The 27,113-nt window shown below is 39.3% G+C and overlaps 1 protein-coding gene across 1 annotated transcript in view; it reads left to right on the forward strand.

The window, feature by feature from the left end:
• PAWR (pro-apoptotic WT1 regulator) overlaps positions 1-27,113 on the forward strand; it is a 367,225-nt gene that overhangs the window by 224,773 nt on the left and 115,339 nt on the right. Inside the window, exon 4 of the mRNA XM_053716759.1 lies at positions 18,319-18,353. Coding sequence (XP_053572734.1) covers positions 18,319-18,353 — 35 coding nt within the window. The remainder of the gene's footprint in view (positions 1-18,318; positions 18,354-27,113) is intronic.

Raw genomic sequence — 27,113 nt, forward strand, 5'->3', positions numbered from 1 at the left:
CTACGTCACTCCCAGTCATTCTCTTGCACCCAACGACTAGATAGGATGTGTGAGAGGACTATGGTGATTATACTTAGTTTTATATCTTCAATCAAAAGTTTGTTATTTTAAAATAGCACCGGAGTGTGTTATTATCTCTCTGGCAGAGTTTGAAGAAGAATCTACCAGAGTTTTTGTTATGATTTTAGCCGGAGTAGTTAAGATCATATTGCTGTTTCTCGGCCATCTGAGGAGAGGTAAACTTCAGATCAGGGGACAGCGGGCAGATGAATCTGCATAGAGGTATTTAGCAGTTTTTATTTTCTGACAATGGAATTGATGAGAAAATCCTGCCATACCGATATGTCATGTATGTATACTTTACACTTCAGTATTCTGGGGAATGGTACTTCACTAGAATTACACTGTAAGAAATACATAAAGCTGTTTAATAACTAGAGATTATGTTTAACGTTTTTGCTGGAATGTAAAATCGTTTTCATTTACTGAGGTACTGAGTGAATAAATGTTTGGGCACTATTTTTCCACTTGGCAGTTGCTTAATCTGTTTTTCTGACAGTTTCTGTTCTCCCTCACTGCTGTGTGTGAGGGGGAGGGGCCGTTTTTTTGGCGCTTTTACTGCATCAAATATTTCAGTCAGCAACTCATTGTATTCCCTGCATGATCCGGTTCATCTCTACAGAGCTCAGGGGTCTTCAAAACTTATTTTGAGGGAGGTAATTTCTCTCAGCAGAGCTGTGAGAATTATAGTTTGACTGAGATAAAAAACGTTTATTCTGTAATTTGTTTCCTGCTTTCAGAATTTGTTATCTTTGCTAATGGGATTAAACCTTTGCTAAAGTTGTGTTGTTTACAAGGATTGAGGCTATAACTGTTTCAATTTATTAATTTTCAACTGTCATAGATCTTCTGTGCTTCTTAAAGGCACAGTACGTTTTAATATTATTCTAATTGAATTGTATTTCCAAGTTGCAAGTTTATTTGCTAGTGTGTTAAACATGTCTGATTCAGAGGATGATACCTGTGTCATTTGTTGCAATGCCAAAGTGGAGCCCAATAGAAATTTATGTACTAACTGTATTGATGCTACTTTAAATAAAAGTCAATCTGTACAAATTGAACAAATTTCACCAAACAACGAGGGGAGAGTTATGCCGACTAACTCGCCTCACGTGTCAGTACCTACATCTCCCGCTCAGAGGGAGGTGCGTGATATTGTAGCGCCGAGTACATCTGGGCGGCCATTACAAATCACATTACAGGATATGGCTACTGTTATGACTGAGGTTTTGGCTAAATTACCAGAACTAAGAGGTAAGCGTGATCACTCTGGGGTGAGAACAGAGTGCGCTGATAATATTAGGGCCATGTCAGACACTGCGTCACAGGTGGCAGAACATGAGGACGGAGAACTTCATTCTGTGGGTGACGGTTCTGATCCAAACAGACTGGATTCAGATATTTCAAATTTTAAATTTAAACTGGAAAACCTCCGTGTATTACTAGGGGAGGTGTTAGCGGCTCTGAATGATTGTAACACAGTTGCAATACCAGAGAAAATGTGTAGGTTGGATAAATATTTTGCGGTACCGACGAGTACTGAGGTTTTTCCTATACCTAAGAGACTTACTGAAATTGTTACTAAGGAGTGGGATAGACCCGGTGTGCCGTTCTCACCCCCTCCGATATTTAGAAAAATGTTTCCAATAGACGCCACCACAAGGGACTTATGGCAAACGGTCCCTAAGGTGGAGGGAGCAGTTTCTACCTTAGCTAAGCGTACCACTATCCCGGTGGAGGATAGCTGTGCTTTTTCAGATCCAATGGATAAAAAGTTAGAGGGTTACCTTAAGAAAATGTTTGTTCAACAAGGTTTTATATTGCAACCCCTTGCATGCATTGCGCCGATCACGGCTGCAGCGGCATTCTGGATTGAGTCTCTGGAAGAGAACATTGGTTCAGCTACTCTGGACGACATTACGGACAGGCTTAGAGTCCTTAAACTAGCTAATTCATTCATTTCGGAGGCCGTAGTACATCTTGCTAAACTTACGGCGAAGAATTCAGGTTTCGCCATTCAGGCACGCAGGGCGCTGTGGCTAAAATCCTGGTCAGCTGATGTTACTTCTAAGTCTAAATTGCTTAATATACCTTTCAAAGGGCAGACCTTATTCGGGCCCGGGTTGAAAGAGATTATCGCTGACATTACAGGAGGTAAAGGCCATGCCCTGCCTCAGGACAAAGCCAAAGCCAAGACTAGACAGTCTAATTTTCGTTCCTTTCGTAATTTCAAAGCTGGAGCAGCATCAACTTCCTCTGCACCAAAACAGGAAGGAGCTGTTGCTCGCTACAGACAAGGCTGGAAACCTAACCAGTCCTGGAACAAGGGCAAGCAGACTAGGAAACCTGCTGCTGCCCCTAAGACAGCATGAATTGAGGGCCCCCGATCCGGGATCGGATCTAGTGGGGGGCAGACTTTCTCTCTTCGCCCAGGCTTGGGCAAGAGATGTTCAGGATCCCTGGGCGCTAGAGATAATATCTCAGGGATACCTTCTGGACTTCAAATACTCTCCTCCAAGAGAGAGATTTCATCTGTCAAGATTGTCAACAATCCAGACAAAGAAAGAGGCATTTCTACGCTGCGTACAAGAGCTCTTGTTAATGGGAGTAATCCATCCAGTTCCACGATCGGAACAGGGACAGGGGTTTTACTCAAATCTGTTTGTGGTTCCCAAAAAAGAGGGAACTTTCAGACCAATCCTGGACTTAAAGATCCTAAACAAATTCCTAAGAGTTCCATCGTTCAAGATGGAGACTATTCGGACAATTTTACCTATGATCCAAGAGGGTCAGTACATGACCACTGTAGATTTAAAAGATACTTACCTTCACATACCGATTCACAAAGATCATTATCGGTACCTAAGGTTTGCCTTCCTAGACAGGCATTACCAGTTTGTGGCTCTTCCATTCGGATTGGCTACAGCTCCAAGAATCTTCACAAAGGTTCTGGGTGCTCTTCTGGCGGTACTAAGACCACGGGGAATCTCGGTAGCTCCATACCTAGACGACATTCTGATACAAGCTTCAAGCTTTCAAACTGCCAAGTCTCATACAGAGTTAGTGCTGGCATTTCTAAGTTCACATGGATGGAAGGTGAACGAAAAGAAAAGTTCACTCGTTCCACTCACAAGAGTTCCCTTCCTGGGGACTCTTATAGATTCTGTAGAAATGAAGATTTACCTGACAGAGGACAGGCTGACAAGACTTCAAAGTGCTTGCCGCACCCTTCATTCCATTCAACACCCGTCAGTGGCTCAATGCATGGAGGGAATCGGCTTAATGGTAGCGGCAATGGACATAGTACCCTTTGCACGCTTACACCTCAGACCACTGCAACTGTGCATGCTAAGTCAGTGGAATGGGGATTACTCAGACTTATCCCCTTCTCTGAATCTGGATCAAGAGACCAGAAATTCTCTTCTATGGTGGCTTTCTCGGCCACATCTGTCCAGGGGGATGCCATTCAGCAGACCAGACTGGACAATTGTAACAACAGACGCCAGCCTTCTAGGTTGGGGTGCCGTCTGGAATTCTCTGAAGGCTCAGGGACAATGGAGTCAGGAGGAGAGTCTCCTGCCAATAAACATTCTGGAATTGAGAGCAGTTCTCAATGCTCTCCTGGCTTGGCCCCAGTTGACAACTCGGGGGTTCATCAGGTTTCAGTCGGACAACATCACGACTGTAGCTTACATCAACCATCAGGGAGGGACAAGAAGCTCCCTAGCTATGATGGAAGTATCAAAGATAATTCTCTGGGCAGAGTCTCACTCTTGCCACCTGTCAGCAATCCACATCCCGGGAGTGGAGAACTGGGAGGCGGATTTCTTAAGTCGTCAGACTTTTCATCCGGGGGAGTGGGAACTTCATCCGGAGGTCTTTGCCCAAATACTTCGACGTTGGGGCAAACCAGAGATAGATCTCATGGCGTCTCGACAGAACGCCAAGCTTCCTCGTTACGGGTCCAGATCCAGGGATCCAGGAGCAGTCCTGATAGATGCTCTGACAGCACCTTGGGACTTCAGGATGGCTTACGTGTTTCCACCCTTCCCGTTGCTTCCGCGATTGATTGCCAGAATCAAACAAGAGAGAGCATCAGTGATTCTAATAGCACCTGCGTGGCCACGCAGGACTTGGTATGCAGACCTGGTGGACATGTCATCCTGTCCACCTTGGTCTCTACCTCTGAAACAGGACCTTCTGATACAGGGTCCCTTCAAACATCAAAATCTAACTTCTCTGAAGCTGACTGCTTGGAAATTGAACGCTTGATTTTATCAAGACGTGGGTTTTCTGAGTCAGTTATTGATACCTTAATACAGGCTAGGAAACCTGTTACCAGAAAGATTTACCATAAGATATGGCGTAAATACCTATATTGGTGTGAATCCAAAGGTTACTCTTGGAGTAAGGTTAGGATTCCTAGGATATTGTCTTTTCTACAAGAAGGTTTAGAAAAGGGTTTATCTGCTAGTTCATTAAAGGGACAGATCTCAGCTCTGTCCATTCTGTTACACAAACGTCTGTCAGAAGTTCCTGACGTCCAGGCTTTTTGTCAGGCTTTGACCAGGATTAAGCCTGTGTTTAAAACTGTTGCTCCACCATGGAGTTTAAACCTTGTTCTTAATGTTTTTCAGGGCGTTCCGTTTGAACCCCTTCATTCCATTGATATAAAGTTGTTCTCTTGGAAAGTTCTATTTTTAATGGCTATTTCCTCGGCTCGAAGAGTCTCTGAATTATCAGCCTTACATTGTGATTCTCCTTATTTGATTTTTCATTCGGATAAGGTAGTCCTGCGTACTAAACCTGGGTTCTTACCTAAGGTAGTTACTAACAGGAATATCAATCAAGAGATTGTTGTTCCTTCTTTATGCCCAAATCCTTCTTCAAAGAAGGAACGTCTACTGCACAACCTGGATGTAGTCCGTGCTCTAAAATTTTACTTACAGGCAACTAAGGAATTTCGACAAACGTCTTCTCTGTTTGTCATTTACTCTGGGCAGAGGAGAGGTCAAAAAGCTTCCGCTACCTCTCTTTCTTTTTGGCTTCGTAGCATAATTCGTTTAGCTTATGAGACTGCTGGACAGCAGCCTCCTGAAAGAATTACAGCTCATTCTACTAGAGCTGTGGCTTCCACTTGGGCCTTCAAGAATGAGGCCTCTGTTGAACAGATTTGCAAGGCTGCAACTTGGTCTTCGCTTCATACTTTTTCCAAATTTTACAAATTTGACACTTTTGCTTCATCGGGGGCTATTTTTGGGAGAAAGGTTCTTCAGGCAGTGGTTCCTTCTGTATAAAGAGCCTGCCTATCCCTCCCGTCATCCGTGTACTTTTGCTTTGGTATTGGTATCCCAGAAGTAATGATGACCCGTGGACTGATCACACTTAACAGAAGAAAACATAATTTATGCTTACCTGATAAATTCCTTTCTTCTGTAGTGTGATCAGTCCACGGCCCGCCCTGTTTTTAAGGCAGGTAAATATTTTTTAATTTATACTCCAGTCACCACTTCACCCTTGGCTTTTCCTTTCTCGTTGGTCCTTGGTCGAATGACTGGGAGTGACGTAGGGGGGAGGAGCTATATGCAGCTCTGCTGGGTGAATCCTCTTGCACTTCCTGTTGGGGAGGAGTAATATCCCAGAAGTAATGATGACCCGTGGACTGATCACACTACAGAAGAAAGGAATTTATCAGGTAAGCATAAATTATGTTTTTATTATGATATGCGTTAAAGACCTACGACATAAAACTGTTCAGAATGTCATAGAATCCATCATGGAGATAGATCAGCTCCCTAGTGTCTCTATACAGTCATTCATTTGTCCTTAGAACATACCTCCCCTAACTCCAGTTATCCAATCTCACATTGTTTTTGATCATCTGTATGTCTATAAATATGTATTGGTAATTTACTGTGTGCCCTATTTTAGCGTTTCCGTGTATATTGTTTCAATGTATATTGTTATGCATTACATTGTTACCTAAGCTGCTCTTCTATAAATTATGAAATTAGCCACACTGTTCCTTGCATCAGAGTATTCAAAAAGTAATGATTGGTTAACATCCCACAGGCAGAACTTTTCTTCACTTTCTGCGATGAGATTTTTTTAGTGAGAAATTTTCTGCAGGTCATTTTTAAAAAATAAATACATTTTATATTAGACAGTTACACTAAGGCACCAGTTCAATTGCAATGTATTGGTTAACTGAAGAATAAAGCAATTTTTAAAGTTTTATAATTGCATTGCAAATTAACTGCATTCAAAAAAAGAAAAATTTAAAATGTCTCTTGAAATCTGTTTCCTTTTCTCTTGGTCTAACATAGAAATGTAGTAATAAAAAAGATGCAAAGCTCATACTAATAACTTACATTCAGAATAAACAGCATTGTAGATTGGGAAAGGCTAGGGTGCGGGTTTGAAAAAGAATTATCTGAGAGCAAGTCAACAAGCAATACGCTGCTGCTTTACAGCGCTACTGCATATTTGACTGCTCACTTCAAACAGCACTTTGCTCTGTATGCACTGTGCTAAGGAAAACTTACACAGTGCAGCCAGAGCACAGCTCTGTTTGAAGAGAACTGTCTAATGTGGAGCAGCACTACAAAGTTCAAGCTCTAACAATTCCTGCATGTCTCCTGTTCTTTCTGCAGACATGCTGCATTTTCTGTGATGACATCTCAGATCACTGTATGTTCTGCCTTGGGGGTTAACATTAATTTGGGCGTATCTCAATTTTAACCAATGAGGAAGCATTGCACCCTTTTTAAATGTATGTGTAACTCAGTCACCGCAGGCTGTGACTACGGCTACGAGCCGAAACACGTAAGCCACTCTGTGCTGCACCCGATGTGTATGTTATACCTGGTATGCTTCACCTTCGTTTTTTTTTAAATTGGATGTCGAATAAAGTTTTCTTTCATGTAATTAGCAAGAGTCCATGAGCTAGTGACGTATGGGATATACATTCCTACCAGGAGGGGCAAAGTTTCCCAAACCTCAAAATGCCTACAAATACACCCCTCACCACACCCACAAATCAGTTTTACAAACTTTGCCTCCTATGGAGGTGGTGAAGTAAGTTTGTGCTAGATTCTACGTTGATATGCGCTCCGCAGCAGGTTGGAGCCCAGTTTTCCTCTCAGCGTGCAGTGAATGTCAGAGGGATGTGAGGAGAGTATTGCCTATTTGAATTCAATGATCTCCTTCTACGGGGTCTATTTCATAGGTTCTCTGTTATCGGTCGTAGAGATTCATCTCTTACCTCCCTTTTCAGATCGACGATATACTCTTATATATATATATATATATATATACCATTACCTCTACTGATTTTCGTTTCAGTACTGGTCTGGCTTTCTACAACATGTAGATGAGTGTCCTGGGGTAAGTAAGTCTTATTTTCTGTGACACTCTAAGCTATGGTTGGGCACTTTTTTATAAAGTTCTAAATATATGTATTCAAACATTTATTTGCCTTGACTCAGGATGTTCAACATTCCTTATTTTCAGACAGTCAGTTTCATATTTGGGATAATGCATTTGAATCAATCATTTTTTTTTTACCTTAAAATTTGACTTTTTCCCTGTGGGCTGTTAGGCTCGCGGGGGCTGAAAATGCTTCATTTTATTGCGTCATTCTTGGCGCAGACTTTTTTGGCGCAAAATTTTTTTTCTGTTTCCGGCGTCATACGTGTCGCCGGAAGTTGCGTCATTTTTTACGTTCTTTTGCGCCAAAAGTGTCGGTGTTCCGGATGTGGCGTAATTTTTGGCGCCAAATAATGTGGGCGTCTTATTTGGCGCTAAAAAATAAAATAAAAATATGGGCGTCACTTTCGTCTCCACATTATTTAAGTCTCATTATTTATTGCTTCTGGTTGCTAGAAGCTTGTTCACTGGCATTTTTTCCCATTCCTGAAACTGTCATTTAAGGAATTTGATTAATTTTGCTTTATATGTTGTTTTTTCTATTACATATTGCAAGATGTCCCACGTTGCAACTGAGTCAGAAGATACTTCTGGAAAATCGCTGCCTGGTGCTGGAGCTGCCAAAGCTAAGTGTATCTGCTGTAAACTTTTGGTAGCTGTTCCTCCAGCTGTTGTTTGTATTGAATGTCATGACAAACTTGTTAATGCAGATAATATTTCCTTTAGTAAAGTTCCATTACCTGTTGCTGTTCCGTCAACATCTAATACTCAGAGTGTTCCTGATAACATAAGAGATTTTGTTTCTAAATCCATTATGAAGGCTATGTCTGTTATTCCTCCATCTAGTAAACATAAAAAGTCTTTTAAAACTTCTCATTGTTCAGATGAATTTTTAAATGAACATTATCATTCTGATAGTGGTTCTTCTGGTTCAGAGGATTCTGTCTCAGAGGTTGATGCTGATAAATCTTCATATTTATTTAAAATGGAATTTATTCGTTCTTTACTTAAAGAAGTCCTAATTGCATTAGAAATTGAGGATTCTGGTCCTCTTGATACTAAATCTAAACGTTTAGATAAGTTTTTTAAATCTCCTGTAGTTATTCCAGAAGTTTTTCCTGTTCCTGGTGCTATTTCTGAAGTAATTTCCAGGGAATGGAATAATTTGGGTAATTCATTTGCTCCTTCTAAACGTTTTAAGCAATTATATCCTGTGCCATCTGACAGATTAGAGTTTTGGGACAAAATCCCTAAGGTTGATGGGGCTGTCTCTACTCTTGCTAAGCATACTACTATTCCTACGGCAGATGGTACTTCCTTTAAGGATCCTTTAGATAGGAAAATTGAATCCATTCTAAGAAAAGCTTATTTGTGTTCAGGTAATCTTCTTAGACCTGCTATATCTTTAGCGGATGTTGCTGCAGCTTCAACTTTTTGGTTGGAAGCTTTAGCGCAACAAGTTACAGATCATAATTCTCATAGCATTATTATTCTGCTTCAACATGCTAATAATTTTATTTGTGATGCCATCTTTGATATCATTAGAGTTGATGTCAGGTATATGTCTCTAGCTATTTTAGCTAGAAGAGCTTTGTGGCTTAAAACTTGGAATGCTGATATGTCTTCTAAGTCTACTTTGCTTTCCCTTTCTTTCCAGGGTAATAAATTATTTGGTTCTCAGTTGGATTCTATTATCTCAACTGTTACTGGAGGGAAAGGAACTTTTTTACCTCAGGATAAAAAGTCTAAAGGTAAATTCAGGTCAAATAATCGTTTTCGTTCCAACAAAAGCCTTATCCTTCATCCTCAGGAGCGGTATCAGTTTGGAAACCATCTCCAGTCTGGAATAAATCCAAGCCTTTTAGAAAATCAAAGCCAGCTCCTAAGTCCACATGAAGGTGCGGCCCTCATTCCAGCTCAGCTGGTAGGGGGCAGATTACGTTTTTTCAAAGAAATTTGGATCAATTCCGTTCACAATCTTTGGATTCAGAACATTGTTTCAGAAGGGTACAGAATTGGTTTCAAGATAAGACCTCCTGCAAAGAGATTTTTTCTTTCCCGTGTCCCAGTAAATCCAGCGAAGGCTCAAGCATTTCTGAAATGTGTTTCAGATCTAGAGTTGGCTGGAGTAATTATGCCAGTTCCAGTTCTGGAACAGGGGCTGGGGTTTTATTCAAATCTCTTCATTGTACCAAAGAAGGAGAATTCCTTCAGACCAGTTCTGGATCTAAAAATATTGAATCGTTATGTAAGGATACCAACATTCAAAATGGTAACTGTAAGGACTATCCTGCCTTTTGTTCAGCAAGGGCATTATATGTCTACAATAGATTTACAGGATGCATATCTGCATATTCCGATTCATCCAGATCACTATCAGTTTCTGAGATTCTCTTTCCTAGACAAGCATTACCAGTTTGTGGCTCTGCCGTTTGGCCTAGCAACAGCTCCAAGAATTTTTACAAAGGTTCTCGGTGCCCTTCTGTCTGTAATCAGAGAACAGGGTATTGTGGTATTTCCTTATTTGGACGATATCTTGGTACTTGCTCAGTCTTCACATTTAGCAGAATCTCATACGAATCGACTTGTGGTGTTTCTGCAAGATCATGGTTGGAGGATCAATTTACTAAAAAGTTCATTGATTCCTCAGACAAGGGTAACCTTTTTGGGTTTCCAGATAGATTCAGTGTCCATGACTCTTTGACAGACAAGAGACGTCTAAAATTGATATCAGCTAGTCGAAACCTTCAGTCACAATCATTCCCTTCGGTAGCCTAATGCATGGAAATTCTAGGTCTTATGACTGCTGCATCGGACGCGATCCCCTTTGCTCGTTTTCACATGCAACCTCTTCAGCTCTGTATGCTGAACCAATGGTGCAGGGATTACACGAAGATATCTCAATTAATATCTTTAAAACCAATTGTACGACACTCTGACGTGGTGGACAGATCACCATCGTTTAGTTCAGGGGGCTTCTTTTGTTCTTCCGACCTGGACTGTAATTTCAACAGATGCAAGTCTTACAGGTTGGGGAGCTGTGTGGGGGTCTCTGATGGCACAAGGGGTTTGGGAATCTCACCAGGTGAGATTACCGATCAATGTTTTGGAACTCCGTTCAATTTTCAGAGCTCTTCAGTCTTGGCCTCTTCTAAAGAGAGAATCGTTCATTTGTTTTCAGACAGACAATGTCACATCTGTGGCTTACATCAATCATCAAGGAGGGACTCACAGTCTTCTAGCTATGAAAGAAGTATCTCAAATTCTGGTTTGGGCGGTATCCAGCTCCTGTCTAGTTTCTGCGGTTCATATCCCAGGTATAGACAATTGGGAAGCGGATTATCTCAGTCGCCAAACGTTGCATCCGGGCGAATGGTCTCTTCACCCAGAGGTATTTCTTCAGATTGTTCAACTGTGGGGACTTCCAGAAATAGATCTGATGGCCTCTCATCTAAACAAGAAACTTCCCAGGTATCAGTCCAGATCCAGGGATCCTCAGGCGGAAGCAGTGGACGCGTTGTCGCTTCCTTGGAATTATCATCCTGCCTATATCTTTCCGCCTCTAGTTCTTCTTCCAAGAGTGATCTCCAAGATTCTGAAGGAATGCTCGTTTGCTCTGCTGGTAGCTCCAGCATGGCCTCACAGGTTTTGGTATGCGGATCTTGTCCGGATGGCCTCTTGCCAACCGTGGACTCTTCCGTTAAGACCAGACCTTCTGTCGCAAGGTCCTTTTTTCCATCAGGATCTCAAATCCTTAAATTTAAAGGTATGGAGATTGAACGCTTGATTCTTAGTCAAAGAGGTTTCTCTGACTCTGTGATTAATACTATGTTACAGGCTCGTAAATCTGTATCTAGGGAGATATATTATAGAGTCTGTAAGACTTATATTTCTTGGTGTCTTTCTCATCATTTTTCCTGGCATTCTTTTAGAATTCTGAGAATTTTACAGTTTCTTCAGGATGGTTTGGAGAAAGGTTTGTCTGCAAGTTCCTTGAAAGGACAAATCTCTGCTCTTTCTGTTCTTTTTCACAGAATGATTGCTAATCTTCCTGATATTCATTGTTTTATACAAGCTTTGGTTCGTATAAAACCTGTCATTAAGTCAATTTCTCCTCCTTGGAGTTTGAATTTGGTTCTGGGGGCTCTTCAAGCTCCTCCGTTTGAACCTATGCATTCATTGGACATTAAATTACTTTCTTGGAAAGTTTTGTTCCTTTTAGCCATCTCTTCTGCCAGAAGAGTTTTCTGAATTATCTGCTCTTTCTTGTGAGTCTCCTTTTCTGATTTTTCATCAGGATAAGGCGGTGTTGCGAACTTCTTTTGAATTTTTACCTAAGGTTGTGAATTCCAACAACATTAGTAGAGAAATTGTGGTTCCTTCATTATGTCCTAATCCTAAGAATTCTTTGGATGTAGTTAGAGCTTTGAAATATTATGTTGAAGCTACTAAGAATTTCCGAAGGGCTTCTAGTCTATTTGTTATCTTTTCCGGTTCTAGGAAAGGTCGGAAGGCCTCTGCCATTTCTTTGGCATCTTGGTTGAAATCTTTAATTCATCATGCTTATGTCGAGTCGGGTAAAACTCCGCCTCAAAGGATTACAGCTCATTCTACTAGGTCAGTTTCTACTTCCTGGGCGTTTAGGAATGAAGCTTCGGTTGATCAGATTTGCAAAGCAGCAACTTGGTCTTCTTTGCATACTTTTACTAAATTCTACCATTTTGATGTGTTTTCTTCTTCTGAAGCTGTTTTTGGTAGAAAAGTACTTCAGGCAGCTGTTTCAGTTTGAATCTTCTGCTTATGTTTTCAGTTTTTTTATTATAAAATTTAAACTTTATTTTGGGTGTGGATTATTTTTCAGCGGAATTGGCTGTCTTTATTTTATCCCTCCCTCTCTAGTGACTCTTGCGTGGAAAGATCCACATCTTGGGTAGTCATTATCCCATACGTCACTAGCTCATGGACTCTTGCTAATTACATGAAAGAAAACATAATTTATGTAAGAACTTACCTGATAAATTAATTTCTTTCATATTAGCAAGAGTCCATGAGGCCCACCCTTTTTGTGGTGGTTATGATTTTTTTGTATAAAGCACAATTATTCCAATTCCTTATTTTTTATGCTTTCTCACTTTTTTCTTATCACCCCACTTCTTGGCTATTCGTTAAACTGATTTGTGGGTGTGGTGAGGGGTGTATTTATAGGCATTTTGAGGTTTGGGAAACTTTGCCCCTCCTGGTAGGAATGTATATCCCATACGTCACTAGCTCATGGACTCTTGCTAATATGAAAGAAATGAATTTATCAGGTAAGTTCTTACATAAATTATGTTTTTTAGCTTTTACTTATTGCAAGACGTCCCTTCTTTATTTGTGTGTTCATTATGCCCTAGATCTAAATCCATTTTAGTTCCATATTCCCATCCAGTAGATTATCTTTTTCTTAGGTTGCAGCTCATAGTTTGTTTGTTTTTCCCAAGCTACCTGTCACTCCTGTAACAGAACAGATCACTGGTTATCTTAGGGAGCCCATATATGGTTTGCATTTTTGCAAAGGCAATGTCAAGTAGTACTAGTCTTTTACTGTTACAAGGTGATTAAGGAACATCAGACCTACAGTTGGCGGATCTGTAAAAGCCCTCTCTTGCATGGTAACCGTGTTTCCGCAATTTTGGAACTTAATCCTTTAGCACAGTTCCATATGATAAGCAGAGAGATAAATGGAAATCCTGGGTTGAACAGTTATGTAAGGCATACAGCTTATCTTGCTATTTACATTTTTAACATTTCATTGTGTTGCAGTATTTCATTGTAGTAACATCTCTAGTGTTGCTCTGGCGAGTGTCCTATAGCAATTTGAAGTGTATAGTAAGTGGAAATATAGTGTAAATTCAAAATATAGTACATTCATTTTCCTTGTAATATATGTAATATGCCCAAACCTTCACTACTGGAGTTTGCTACTATTGATCTGTGTCTTCCTTCTGCTTTACGTAAGAGAACAAAAGGATCTTTTGTTTGTGATAGCCTACGTATTTATATTGTTGGTGTAAATCCATTTCTTATGGTTAAGAATCCAATATATCAAATATTTGAAGAAATGTGAAAATGTATTTAGAATATTTACTTGACAAATGAAATAAGACACGGGTGTTAAAAGAAGGATAAATGTCTGATGAGTTGCTCCCTTCGGTGTTGTACTCGTTTTATTAACTCTGCATGCAGATGCATGAAATGGGAGGAAAAGCTTTGAAAACAGCACAACTGCAAACCCTTTCTAAATGCTCTTTGATGCCCAAGGGAAGAAATGTAATGCAAAATGTAGCAGGAGCCGAACTTGTTACATAATAATTCAGATTTAGAAATACATGATGGCTGAAATATTAGCAAATGAATGTTGAATTATGTAAACAAAAAGCTCATATACTAACTTCCTTACCACCTATTCACTTTTCATTCTTTTTTTCATTCAATATGCCAATGAACATTTGAACATAATAAATGGATAGACCAGCCATTATTTTACATAATAATTTCTAAATAATAATTTAAAGGGCCATAATGGTGAAAAAATACTCTAATTCATTATTTTAAGACTATCGACCCTGCACTTCGGTGTATTTAACCCCTGTGTATTAAAACACAAAGAAGTTCTGATCAGGGCCCATAGAGCACTGATGAGTCCTCAGTGGAAAGCACTGCTGCTCCAGTCAGCAGTACTAGTTGCACATCTGAGTTGTACGACTAAGTCTACTGATTAAATCAGCAGCTGGTTCCGCATGGGACCAGCAGTATTTCTCGAGTCCCGAACAGCACTTCTACTGAGTGTTTAACTACTTTGCGGGGGTTAAATACACAGTAGTTTAGGGTCATTTAGTCTTAATTTGTAGTCATTATTTGCAGGCCTGATTATTGTCGTTTCGGATTAAAATGTACTGGTTATCACTTCTGGCATGAAAGAAATATACAAAAGCTTGAATACCAAATATTTCCCACAGTAAAAGTATTCTTGATCCATTCCAAGTTATCTTCTTGGTTACAAATAACAACAAAGTAGCGGTCTCAGTGAAAATAAGCTGGGAGAGATAGGAATCTCTTCTTATGGCCTCTCTAGTCCTAAATCTTTCTGTGTGTTATAAACACTACAATAAAAAAATACATTTTTGTCTTGCAGTTTATGGTCACTAAATGAAGAATCCTCTCACCCAGGAGGGGGGTGGACAAAACTGCTCCATGTCCCTTTTACCTCATTTAAATTGACCCTACTAGAGTCTGTCCCTCATTCTTAGTTCGGTTTGTAGCCAATCTGAGCATAGCTAAACTTGAATCCCAGGAGCATTGGGTTCCCTTTATGCAAACCTAAATTATCTACTGGCTACCTACCTCTTAGTTGTCTGCAAAGAGAAAGGCAGTATACCCATTGTTAATCTGAGTTGTTCGGTTCATTCTCTTCTCTACATTTAGGGACTGATGATCAAACGTTCAATGGACTTTTTTAAATCTTTGGAAGTTTTCTTTTGAGCATTATATTGCAATATAGGTATCTCTCTTCCACATCCATAAATCTGCAAAGCTACATAAACAGCTCTTAAAGGGACATGAAACCCAATTTTTTTTCTTTCGTGATTTAGAAAGAGCATGTCATTTTAAACAACTTTCTAATTTACTTCTATTATCTAATTTGCTTCATTCTCTTGATATCGCTTGCTGAAAAGCATATCTCGATATGCTCAGTAGCTGCTGATTGGTTGCTGCACATAGAGGCCTTGTGTGATTGGCTCACACATGTGCATTGCTATTTCTTCAACAAAGGATATCTAAAGAATTGAGCAAATTAGATAATAGAAGTAAATTGGAAAGTTGTTTAAAATTGCATGCCCTATCTGAATCATGAAAGTTTAATTTTGACTAGACTGTCCCTTTAAGCTAAATTTTGCATTTCTAAAATACTCTGAGGGACCTAGTAGCATGATAACAATACAATACAATAGCACTTAGTGCGAACGTCAAATGAGTAGTAGATTTTTTTCTGACAAATTTCAAATTTATGTCTATTTCCACTCCTCCTGTATCGTGACAGCCATCAGCCAATCACAAATGCATATACGTATGGTCTGGGAATTCTTGCACATGCTCAGTAGGAGCTGATGCCTCAAAAAGTGTAAATATAAAGACTGTGCACATTTTGTTAAAGGACCAGTAAATGCGGTATAATTGCATCATCAACAGATGCATGATAAAAAGTCAATGCAATATCACTTAGTCTGAACTTCAAATGAGTAGTAGATTTTATTCTGACAAATTTCAAAGTTATGTCTATTTCCACTCCCCCTGTATCATGTGACCGTCTTCAGCCAATAAATGCATATATACGTATATTCTGTGCATTCTTGCACATGCTCAGTAATAGCTCGTGACTCAAAAAGTCTAAATATAAAAAAGACACATTTTCTTAATGGAAGTAAATTTGAAAGTTGTATAAAATGGCATGCTCTATCTGAACCATGAAAGTTCAATTGTGTTTTGAGTGTCTCTTGAAACATTCTTATAATAGAGTTTACTTTCAGAATTGAAATATGTGTTTTCATGATATATGAAATGTTAGCAGTCTCAGTATTTTGCTATTTTGGTTCGTCTGTCGCAGTTGTGAGCATTTTGTGAAATTACTGTGGTAAAAATGTTCACGATTAAGCTGTTTTTCTCTAGATTTTAGAAACAAAATGCGTTTGGCATATACTAGTTTGGCTGGTTAATTTAGATTATGGTTTCAGCCGATGCATATTTTCCACCATAATTTGTATTCTTTTACATGCTGATTCAGGGATATTTTTAGATTTTTATCTTTGGAGTTAGGATATTAAGATCATTGTAAACCCCAAAAAATGAATACATTTTTTAAATTGCACAATCTAATAATCTGTTTGTAGTGCATAACTGGCAAAGAATGTGAAAATTAAAAAAAAAAATAATAATTTTAAGGATTTATTTAAAATAATTATATGTGGAAGAGAATATATATTATATTCTATATATATTATATTAGGTATCCACATAGCTTAAAGGGACAGTCTAGTCAAAATTTTAAATTACATGCCCTATCTGAATCATGAAAGTTTTACAACTTTCCAATTTACTTTTATCTTATTATCAATTTTGTTTTGTTCTCTTAAGTGAATTCTTAAGTGAAAGCTAAACCTAGGCAGGTTCATATGCTAATTTCTTATCCCTGAAGGCCATCTCTTATCTGAATGCATTTTGACATCTTTTCACAACTAGAGGGCTCATCTCACCTTTTCACAACTAGTTAATGTGTGCAATATAGATAACATTGTGTTCACGCCCATGGAGTTACCTAGGAGTCAGCACTGATTGGGTCTTATTACAAATTCAGGGGGGTAAGTTCTGCATAAAAAGTTTGTGTAGTAAAGATTGTACTGGACCTTTAAAAATGTAAAACCGTGTTTTAAAAAACAATGTTTACTGTCCCTTTAAGGAGGTGTGTTCCTAGGGACCATTTCTGTACAAACTAGAATTGGTTTCTTTCAATATCAATTTAAACAGCTTTAAAATAAAACGTAATGTGTAATTGCAGCTATTGTGTAACAATCTAGCACCTTTAAAATTATATTATTTAAAGTGACGGTAAACACCTTGAGATTTTTTATATAAAAAGTTTAGTGTGTAATGAAACAACTTTGCAATATATTTTCATATTTGATCTTTTCCACCATTCATGCAATTTAGATCTGAAAATTGAGCAATTTCTGATTCTGAGAACTTGAAATGTCTGTTTCTAATTGGCTTCAGCAGATAACAAAACTGTGCACTTTTTATAATAACTTTATGACTAGCTTGTTGTCTGCAGACCAAAAGTCCAGCTTGGCTACTCCAAATAAGGCAAATAGTGGGTGGAGTTTGGCTACTGAAAAATAATTTTGTTAAAAAAAAAAAAAATCACACTTGGCTGACGTTATTCTATAGCAACACAACAGAAATATTTTGTAATTACAAGGGGGTTTACTGTCCCTTTAAGGTAGCGTTTTAGGTATTACTTTATTAGGAATACTTAATTTCTGGAAAGAAAAAAACATTTTTCCAATGATTAAAGGGACAGTCTACACCAGAATTTTTATTGTTTTAAAAGATAGTCCCTTTATTACCCATTCCCCAGATTTGCATAACCAACAGTTATAATAATATACTTTTAACCTCTGTGATTATCTTGTCTCTAAGCCTCTGCAAACTGCCCCTTTATTTCAGTTCTTTTGACAGACTTGCAGTTTAGCCAATCAGTGCCTGCTCCCAGATAACTTCACGTGCACGAGCACAGTGTTATCTATATGAAATACGTGAACTAGCACCCTCTAGTGGTGGAAAACTGTTAAAATGCATTCTGAAAAGAGGTGGCCTTCAAGGTCTAAGAAATTAGCATATGAACCTCCTAGGTTACGCTTTCAACTAAGAATTCCAAGAGAACAAAGCAAAATTGGTGATAAAAGTAAATTGGAAAATTGTTTAAAATTACATGCTCTATCTGAATCATGAAAGTTTATTTTGGCCTAGACTGTCCTTTTAATAGTTTGAAAGACAGAATTGCACTTATAGTTAAAATGTCTAATTTTTCTTGTTCTACACATTTAAAAATAGCTGCTTATATAAAACCAAATAACATTTGCTTAGTATTGAAGACAAAATAAACTCAAAATCAGGGAGGGGAGTCTGCTGTCCTTTGTATAATATTGATGCACATTTTATTTTTTATTTTTTTATAGCTACTTTCTCCAGAAAAGTGATTTTCAACTATTTTTTTTTTTTGTTTCTTTTGTTTAGGAAACTGTAAGGACTGCTACAAACAGGTATAAGAGGTAAGACATTTCTGGGTATATATATATATATATATATATATATATATATATATATATATATATATATATATATATATATATATATATATTTTTTTTTTACTGATAAAGGGGTTTTTACTATTCAAATGTTTTATAGTAAATAACAATTAAATCATAAGAATAAAATACAAACGGCTAGATTACGAGTTTTGCTGTATGAGGGTTGCGGTAATATCTTGCACGTTATTGTCACCGCTCACTTTCCTACAGCGCTGGTATTACAGGTTTTCATAAACCCAGCGTTAACAGGCAAGAAGTGAGTGTAGAGCAAAATTGAGCTCCATACCGCACTCCAATACCAGCACTGCTGAAAGCCGCGGTGAGTTGGTTTTACCTGCTCATGCACGATTTCCCCATAGACATCAATGGGGAGAGCCGACTGAAAAAAGTCTAACACCTGCAAAAAAGCAGCCTAAAGCTCCTTAACGCAGCCCCATTGATTCCTAACACCCTAATATAAACCCCGAGTCTAAACACCCCGAATCTTACACTTATTAACCCTTAATCTGCTTCCCCCGACATTTCCGACACCTACATTATACTTATTAACCCCAATCGCCGCCACTATAATAAACATATTAACCACTAAACCGCCGCACTCCCACCTCGCAAACACTAGTTAAATATTATTAACCCCTAATCTGCTGCCCCTAACATCTCCGCCACCTACCTACATTTATTATCCCCTTATCTGCCGCCCCCAACGTTGTCGCCACTATACTAAATTTATTAACCCCTAAACCTAAGTCTAACCCTAACCCAAATACCCCCTAACTTTAATATAAGTAAAAGAAATCTAAATAAAACCTACTATCCATTACCTAAATAATTCCTTATTTAAAACTAAATACTTACCTATAAAATAAACCCTAAGCTAGCTACAATATAACTAATAGTTACATTGTATCTAGCTTAGGGTTTATTTTTATTTTACAGGCAAGTTTCTATTTATTTTAACTAGGTACATTAGTTATTAAATAGTTATTAACTATTTACTAACTACCTAGTTAAAATAAATACAAATTTACCTGTAAAATAAAACCTAACCTGTCTTACACTAACACCTAACATTACACTACAATTAAATACATTAAATACATTAAATTAATTAAATACAATTACCTAAATTACAAAAAACAAACACTAAATTACACAAAATAAAAAAAGAAAAGATCAGATATTTAAACTAATTACACCTAATCTAATAGCCCTATCAAAATATAAAAGCCCCCCCAAAATAAAAAAAAAACCCTAGCCTAAACTAAACTACCAATATCTCTTAAAAGGGCCTTTTGCGGGGCATTGCCCCAAAGAAATCAGCTCTTTTACCTGTAAAAAAAAAAATACATATACCTCCCCAACAGTAAAACCCACCACCCACACAACCAACCCCCCAAATAAAATCCTAACTAAAAAAACCTAAGCTCCCCATTGCCCTGAAAAGGGCATTTGTATGGGCATTGCCCTTAAAAGGGCATCTAGCTCTTTTTCATCCCAAAAGCCCTAATCTAAAAATAAAACCCACCCAAAAAACATTTAAAAAATCCTAATGCGTTAATCAGCTATCCCCCTGCCTAAAGAGAAGGGCTCATCATGCGCCTACAGGTAGAGATGTGCATGACGAGAACGCCTCGTCTTGTACATCAAAGGGGTTATTAATGGAAGTAAATTGGAAAGTCTCTTAAAACTGCATGTTCTGTCTGAATCAAGAAAGCTTAATTTTCACTTTACTGTCCATTTGCCACCTACTCCACATTCCTTTTTTTCTTTACAAGTAAAATGATTGTTGCAGTAGCAAAGGGAAAAATGGTGTTGATATATTTTAACATTTTTTATTTATGCCATGAGATATATTTACAATGCTTCTGTAATGAAAAATTGTGGTGGTGGTTTCTTGAAATTAAATGAATCGCCTCTTCCTTTTGTTTTAAACTTCTGCTTGTCGTACACTCCCTAGGAAGCCGAAAAGCAAAGTCTGTAACCTGCAAAAGCTACAAATCAAATAGTTGATGCAGGCAATCTGTAGCATTTTGAAAACTCTCTAGGGAAGTGTGGTTCAAAGCATTATTATTATCAGTTATTTGCAGAGCAGCAACACATTCTGCAGCGTTAATAATTCAGTGTTTAAAAAAAAAAGTTTAAAAAAAAATAATGTCCCTTTAATTTTGTAAAGTATCTACAAATATAGATGTAAAACCAAAATAAATCCTTAAAGGGATATTATAGTATTAATTAGAAACATGTTTGCAAACATATATTGTTAAATATTCTTTAAAAGGACAGCATTTTTATTGTTTAAAAGATAGATCTCTTTATTACCCATTCCCCAGTGTTGCATAACCAACACTGTTATATTAAAGGGACAGTATACACTCATTTTCATATAACTGCATGTAATAGACACTACTATAAAGAATCCGATGCACAGATACTGATATAAAAATCCAGTATAAAACTGTTTAAAAACTTACTTAGAAGCTGTCAGTTTGGCTCTGTTGAAAAGGTAGCTGGAAAGCCCACTGTGAATGGCAAATAAGACACTCCCCCCCTCCCCCTTCTTTTGCATATGAAAAGACCCTTTACACAAACAGCAGCAAGCTGGAGAAGGTAGCTGACAGTATTCACATAAAACTTTGGGGCTTGGTCAGGAGTCTGAAAATCAGAGCAATGTTATTTAAAAATAAGCAAAACTATACATTTATTTTTTTTAAAAACTTTATGGGCTATATAAATAGATCATCTACAAAACATTTATGCAAAGAAAAAATGAGTGTATCATGTCCCTTTAATACCCATATTACCTCTGTGATTACCTTGTATCTAAGCCTGTGCAGACTGCCCCCTTACCTCAGTGCTTTTGGCAAACATGCAGTTTAGCCAACCAGTGCAGACTCCTAAATAATTCCACGTTAGTGAGCATGATGTTATCTATATGACACACATGAACTAGTTCTGTCTAACTGTGAAAAACCTTCGAAATGCTCTGAGCTAAGAGGCGTTTTTTAACGGTTTTAGAAATCAGTTTGAGCCTACCTAAGTTTATCTTTCTTCTGTTATGTGTGATCAGTCCACGGGTCATCATTACTTCTGGGATATAACTCCTCCCCAACAGGAAATGCAAGAGGATTCACCCAGCAGAGTTGCATATAGCTCCTCCCCTCTACGTCAGTCCCAGTCATTCTCTTGCACCCAACGACTAGATAGGATGTGTGAGAGGACTATGGTGATTATACTTAGTTTTTATGACTTCAATCAAAAGTTTGTTATTTTACAATAGCACCGGAGCGTGTTATTACTTCTCTGGCAGAGTTTGAAGAAGAATCTACCAGAGTTTTTTACTATGATTTTAACCGGAGTAGTTAAGATCATATTGCTGTTCTCGGCCATCTGAGGGAGGTAAAAGCTTCAGATCAGGGGACAGCGGGCAGATGAATCTGCATTGAGGTATGTAGCAGTTTTTATTTTCTGAATGGAATTGATGAGAAAATCCTGCCATACCGTTATAATGACATGTATGTATACACTTCAGTATTCTGGGGATGGTATTTCACCGGAACTACTCTGTTAAAGGTCACTAATCCTTTTAATTAGTATTTATCATGTTAAACGTTTTTGCTGGAATGTAGAATCGTTTACATTGCTGAGGTACTGAGTGAATAAATATTTGGGCATTATTTTCCACTTGGCAGTTGTTTGCTTTTAATTGTGACAGTTTCGTTTCTCTTCACTGCTGTGTATGAGAGGGAGGGGCCGTTTTTGGCGCTCTTTGCTACGCATCAAAAATTTCCAGTCAGCTACTCTTATATTTCCTGCATGATCCGGTTCATCTCTGACAGATCTCAAGGGGTCTTCAAACTTCTTTGGAGGGAGGTATATTCTCTCAGCAGAGCTGTGAGAATTTCATATTGACTGTGAATAAAAACGTTACTCTGTAATTTTTATGTCAAATTTAATTATTGATATTTTACTAATGGGAACAAACCTTTGCTAAAAGTTGTGTTGTTTTAAAGTTTGATGCTATAACTGTTTTTCAGTTCATTATCTCAACTGTCATTTAATCGTTTAGTACCTCTCTGAGGCACAGTACGTTTTTGCTAAAAAAGATTATAACCAGGTTGCAAGTTATTGCTAGTGTGTTAAACATGTCTGACTCAGAGGAAGATTCCTGTGTCATTTGTTCCAATGCCAAGGTGGAGCCCAATAGAAATTTATGTACTAACTGTATTGATGCTACTTTAAATAAAAGTCAATCTGTACAATGTGAACAAATTTCACCAAACTGCGAGGGGAGAGTTATGCCGACTAACTCGCCTCACGCGGCAGTACCTGCATCTCCCGCCCGGGAGGTGCGTGAGATTTTGGCGCCTAATACATCTGGGCGGCCATTACAGATAACATTACATGATATGGCTACTGTTATGACTGAAGTTTTGTCTAAATTACCAGAACTAAGAGGCAAGCGTGATCACTCTGGGGTGAGAACAGAGTGCGCTGACAATACTAGGGCCATGTCTGATACTGCGTCACAGCTTGCAGAGCATGAGGACGGAGAGCTTCATTCTGTGGGTGACGGTTCTGATCCAAACAGATTGGATTCAGATATTTCAAATTTTAAATTTAAATTGGAGAACCTCCGTGTATTACTAGGGGAGGTCTTAGCAGCTCTCAATGATTGTAACACCGTTGCAATACCAGAGAAACTGTGCAGGTTGGATAAATACTTTGCGGTACCGGCGAGTACTGACGTTTTTCCTATACCTAAGAGATTAACTGAAATTGTTACTAAGGAGTGGGATAGACCCGGTGTGCCGTTCTCACCCCCTCCAATATTTAGAAAGATGTTTCCAATAGACGCCACCACTCGGGACTTATGGCAAACGGTCCCTAAGGTGGAGGGAGCAGTTTCTACTTTAGCTAAGCGTACCACTATCCCGGTAGAGGATAGCTGTGCTTTTTCAGATCCAATGGATAAAAAATTAGAGGGTTACCTTAAGAAAATGTTTGTTCAACAAGGTTTTATATTGCAACCCCTTGCATGTATCGCGCCGATTACGGCTGCGGCAGCATTTTGGATTGAGTCTCTGGAAGAGAACCTTAGTTCATCTACGCTAGACGACATTATGGACAGGCTTAGAGTCCTTAAACTAGCTAATTCATTCATTTCGGAGGCCGTAGTACATTTAACCAAACTTACGGCTAAGAATTCAGGATTCGCCATACAGGCACGTAGGGCGCTGTGGCTAAAATCCTGGTCAGCTGATGTTACTTCTAAGTCCAAATTACTTAATATACCTTTCAAGGGGCAGTCTTTATTTGGGCCCGGTTTGAAAGAAATTATCGCTGACATTACAGGAGGTAAGGGCTACGCCCTACCTCAAGACAAAGCCAAAGCTAAGGCTAGACAGTCTAATTTTCGTCCCTTTCGGAATTTCAAAGCAGGAACAGCATCAACCTCCACTGCACCAAAACAGGAAGGAGCTGTTGCTCGTTACAGGCAAGGCTGGAAGCCTAACCAGTCCTGGAACAAGGGCAAACAGGCCAGGAAACCTGCTGCTGCCCCAAAGACAGCATGAACCGAGAGCCCCCGATCCGGGACCGGATCTAGTGGGGGGCAGACTTTCTCTCTTCGCCCAGGCCTGGGCAAGAGATGTTCAGGATCCCTGGGCGCTAGAGATCATATCCCAGGGATACCTTCTAGACTTCAAATTATCTCCCCCAAGAGGGAGATTTCATCTGTCAAGGTTGTCAACAAACCAGATAAAGAAAGAAGCGTTTCTACGCTGTGTACAAGATCTGTTATTAATGGGAGTGATCCATCCGGTTCCGCGGTCGGAACAAGGACAAGGGTTCTACTCAAACCTGTTTGTGGTTCCCAAAAAAGAGGGAACTTTCAGGCCAATCTTAGATTTAAAGATTCTAAACAAATTCCTAAGAGTTCCATCGTTCAAAATGGAAACTATTCGGACAATCTTACCCATGATCCAAAAGGGTCAGTACATGACCACAGTGGATTTAAAAGATGCTTACCTTCACATACCGATTCACAAAGATCATCACCGGTATCTACGGTTTGCCTTCCTAGACAGGCACTACCAGTTTGTAGCTCTTCCATTCGGATTGGCTACGGCTCCAAGAATCTTCACAAAGGTTCTGGGTGCCCTTCTGGCGGTACTAAGACCGCGAGGGATTTCGGTAGCTCCGTACCTAGACGACATTCTAATACAAGCTTCAAGCTTTCAAACTGCCAAGTCTCATACAGAGTTAGTTCTGGCATTTCTAAGGTCGCATGGATGGAAAGTGAACGAAAAGAAGAGTTCTCTTTTTCCTCTCACAAGAGTTCCATTCTTGGGGACTCTTATAGATTCTGTAGAAATGAAGATTTACCTGACAGAAGACAGGTTAACAAAGCTTCAAGATGCATGCCGTGTCCTTCATTCCATTCAACACCCGTCAGTAGCTCAATGCATGGAGGTGATCGGCTTAATGGTAGCGGCAATGGACATAGTACCTTTTGCACGCCTACACCTCAGACCGCTGCAATTGTGCATGCTAAGTCAGTGGAATGGGGATTACTCAGATTTGTCCCCTACTCTGAATCTGAATCAAGAGACCAGAAATTCTCTTCTATGGTGGCTTTATCGGCCACACCTGTCCAGGGGGATGCCATTCAGCAGGCCAGACTGGACAATTGTAACAACAGACGCCAGCCTACTAGGTTGGGGCGCTGTCTGGAATTCTCTGAAGGCTCAGGGATTATGGAATCAGGAGGAGAGTCTCCTTCCAATAAACATTCTGGAATTGAGAGCAGTTCTCAATGCCCTTCTGGCTTGGCCCCAATTAACAACTCGGGGGTTCATCAGGTTTCAGTCGGACAATATCACGACTGTAGCTTACATCAACCATCAGGGAGGGACAAGAAGCTCCCTAGCAATGATGGAAGTATCAAAGATAATTCGCTGGGCAGAGTCTCACTCTTGCCATCTGTCAGCAATCCACATCCCGGGAGTGGAGAACTGGGAGGCGGATTTCTTGAGTCGCCAGACTTTTCATCCGGGAGAGTGGGAACTTCATCCGGAGGTCTTTGCCCAAATACTTCGACGTTGGGGCAAACCAGAGATAGATCTCATGGCGTCTCGCCAGAACGCCAAACTTCCTCACTACGGGTCCAGATCCAGGGATCCGGGAGCGGTTCTGATAGATGCTTTGACAGCACCTTGGAACTCCGGGATGGCTTATGTGTTTCCACCCTTCCCGCTGCTTCCTCGATTGATTGCCAAAATCAAACAGGAGAGAGCATCAGTGATTCTAATAGCGCCTGCATGGCCACGCAGGACTTGGTATGCAGATCTAGTGGACATGTCATCCTGTCCGCCTTGGTCTCTACCTCTAAGACAGGACCTTCTGATACAGGGTCCATTCAGACATCAAAATCTAACTTCTCTGAAACTGACTGCTTGGAAATTGAACGCTTGATTTTATCAAAACGTGGTTTTTCTGAGTCGGTTATTGATACCCTGATACAGGCTAGGAAGCCTGTTACCAGAAAGATTTACCATAAAATATGGCGTAAATACCTATACTGGTGCGAATCCAAACGTTACTCCTGGAGTAAGGTTAGGATCCCTAGGATATTGTCCTTTCTACAAGAAGGTTTAGAAAAGGGTTTATCAGCTAGTTCATTAAAGGGACAGATTTCAGCTCTGTCCATCTTGTTACACAGGCGTCTGTCAGATAATCCAGACGTCCAGGCCTTTTGTCAGGCTTTAGCTAGGATCAAGCCTGTGTTTAAAGCTGTTGCTCCGCCATGGAGTTTAAACTTAGTTCTTAACGTTTTACAGGGTGTTCCGTTTGAACCCCTTCATTCCATTGATATCAAATTGTTATCTTGGAAAGTTCTATTTTTAATGGCTATTTCCTCGGCTCGAAGAGTCTCTGAGTTATCAGCCCTACATTGTGATTCTCCTTATCTGATCTTTCACTCAGACAAGGTAGTTCTACGTACTAAACCTGGGTTCTTACCTAAGGTAGTCACTAACAGGAATATCAATCAAGAGATTGTTGTTCCATCCTTGTGTCCAAATCCTTCTTCAAAGAAGGAACGTCTTCTACACAATCTAGATGTAGTTCGTGCCCTCAAGTTCTACTTGCAGGCAACTAAAGATTTTCGCCAAACTTCTTCCCTGTTTGTCGTTTATTCTGGACAGAGGAGAGGTCAAAAAGCTTCTGCTACCTCTCTCTCTTTTTGGCTTCGTAGCATAATACGTTTAGCCTATGAGACTGCTGGACAGCAGCCTCCTGAAAGAATTACAGCTCACTCCACTAGAGCTGTGGCTTCCACTTGGGCCTTTAAGAATGAGGCCTCTGTTGAACAGATTTGCAAGGCTGCAACTTGGTCTTCGCTTCATACTTTTTCCAAATTTTACAAATTTGACACTTTTGCTTCTTCGGAGGCTATTTTTGGGAGAAAGGTTCTTCAGGCAGTGGTTCCTTCTGTATAATGAGCCTGCCTATCCCTCCCGTCATCCGTGTACTTTTGCTTTGGTATTGGTATCCCAGAAGTAATGATGACCCGTGGACTGATCACACATAACAGAAGAAAACATAATTTATGCTTACCTGATAAATTCCTTTCTTCTGTTGTGTGATCAGTCCACGGCCCGCCCTGTTTTTAAGGCAGGTAAATATCTTTTAAATTATACTCCAGTCACCACTTCACCCTTG

Source organism: Bombina bombina, chromosome 6 (assembly GCF_027579735.1).
Source record: "Bombina bombina isolate aBomBom1 chromosome 6, aBomBom1.pri, whole genome shotgun sequence".
Classification (NCBI taxonomy): domain Eukaryota; kingdom Metazoa; phylum Chordata; class Amphibia; order Anura; family Bombinatoridae; genus Bombina; species Bombina bombina.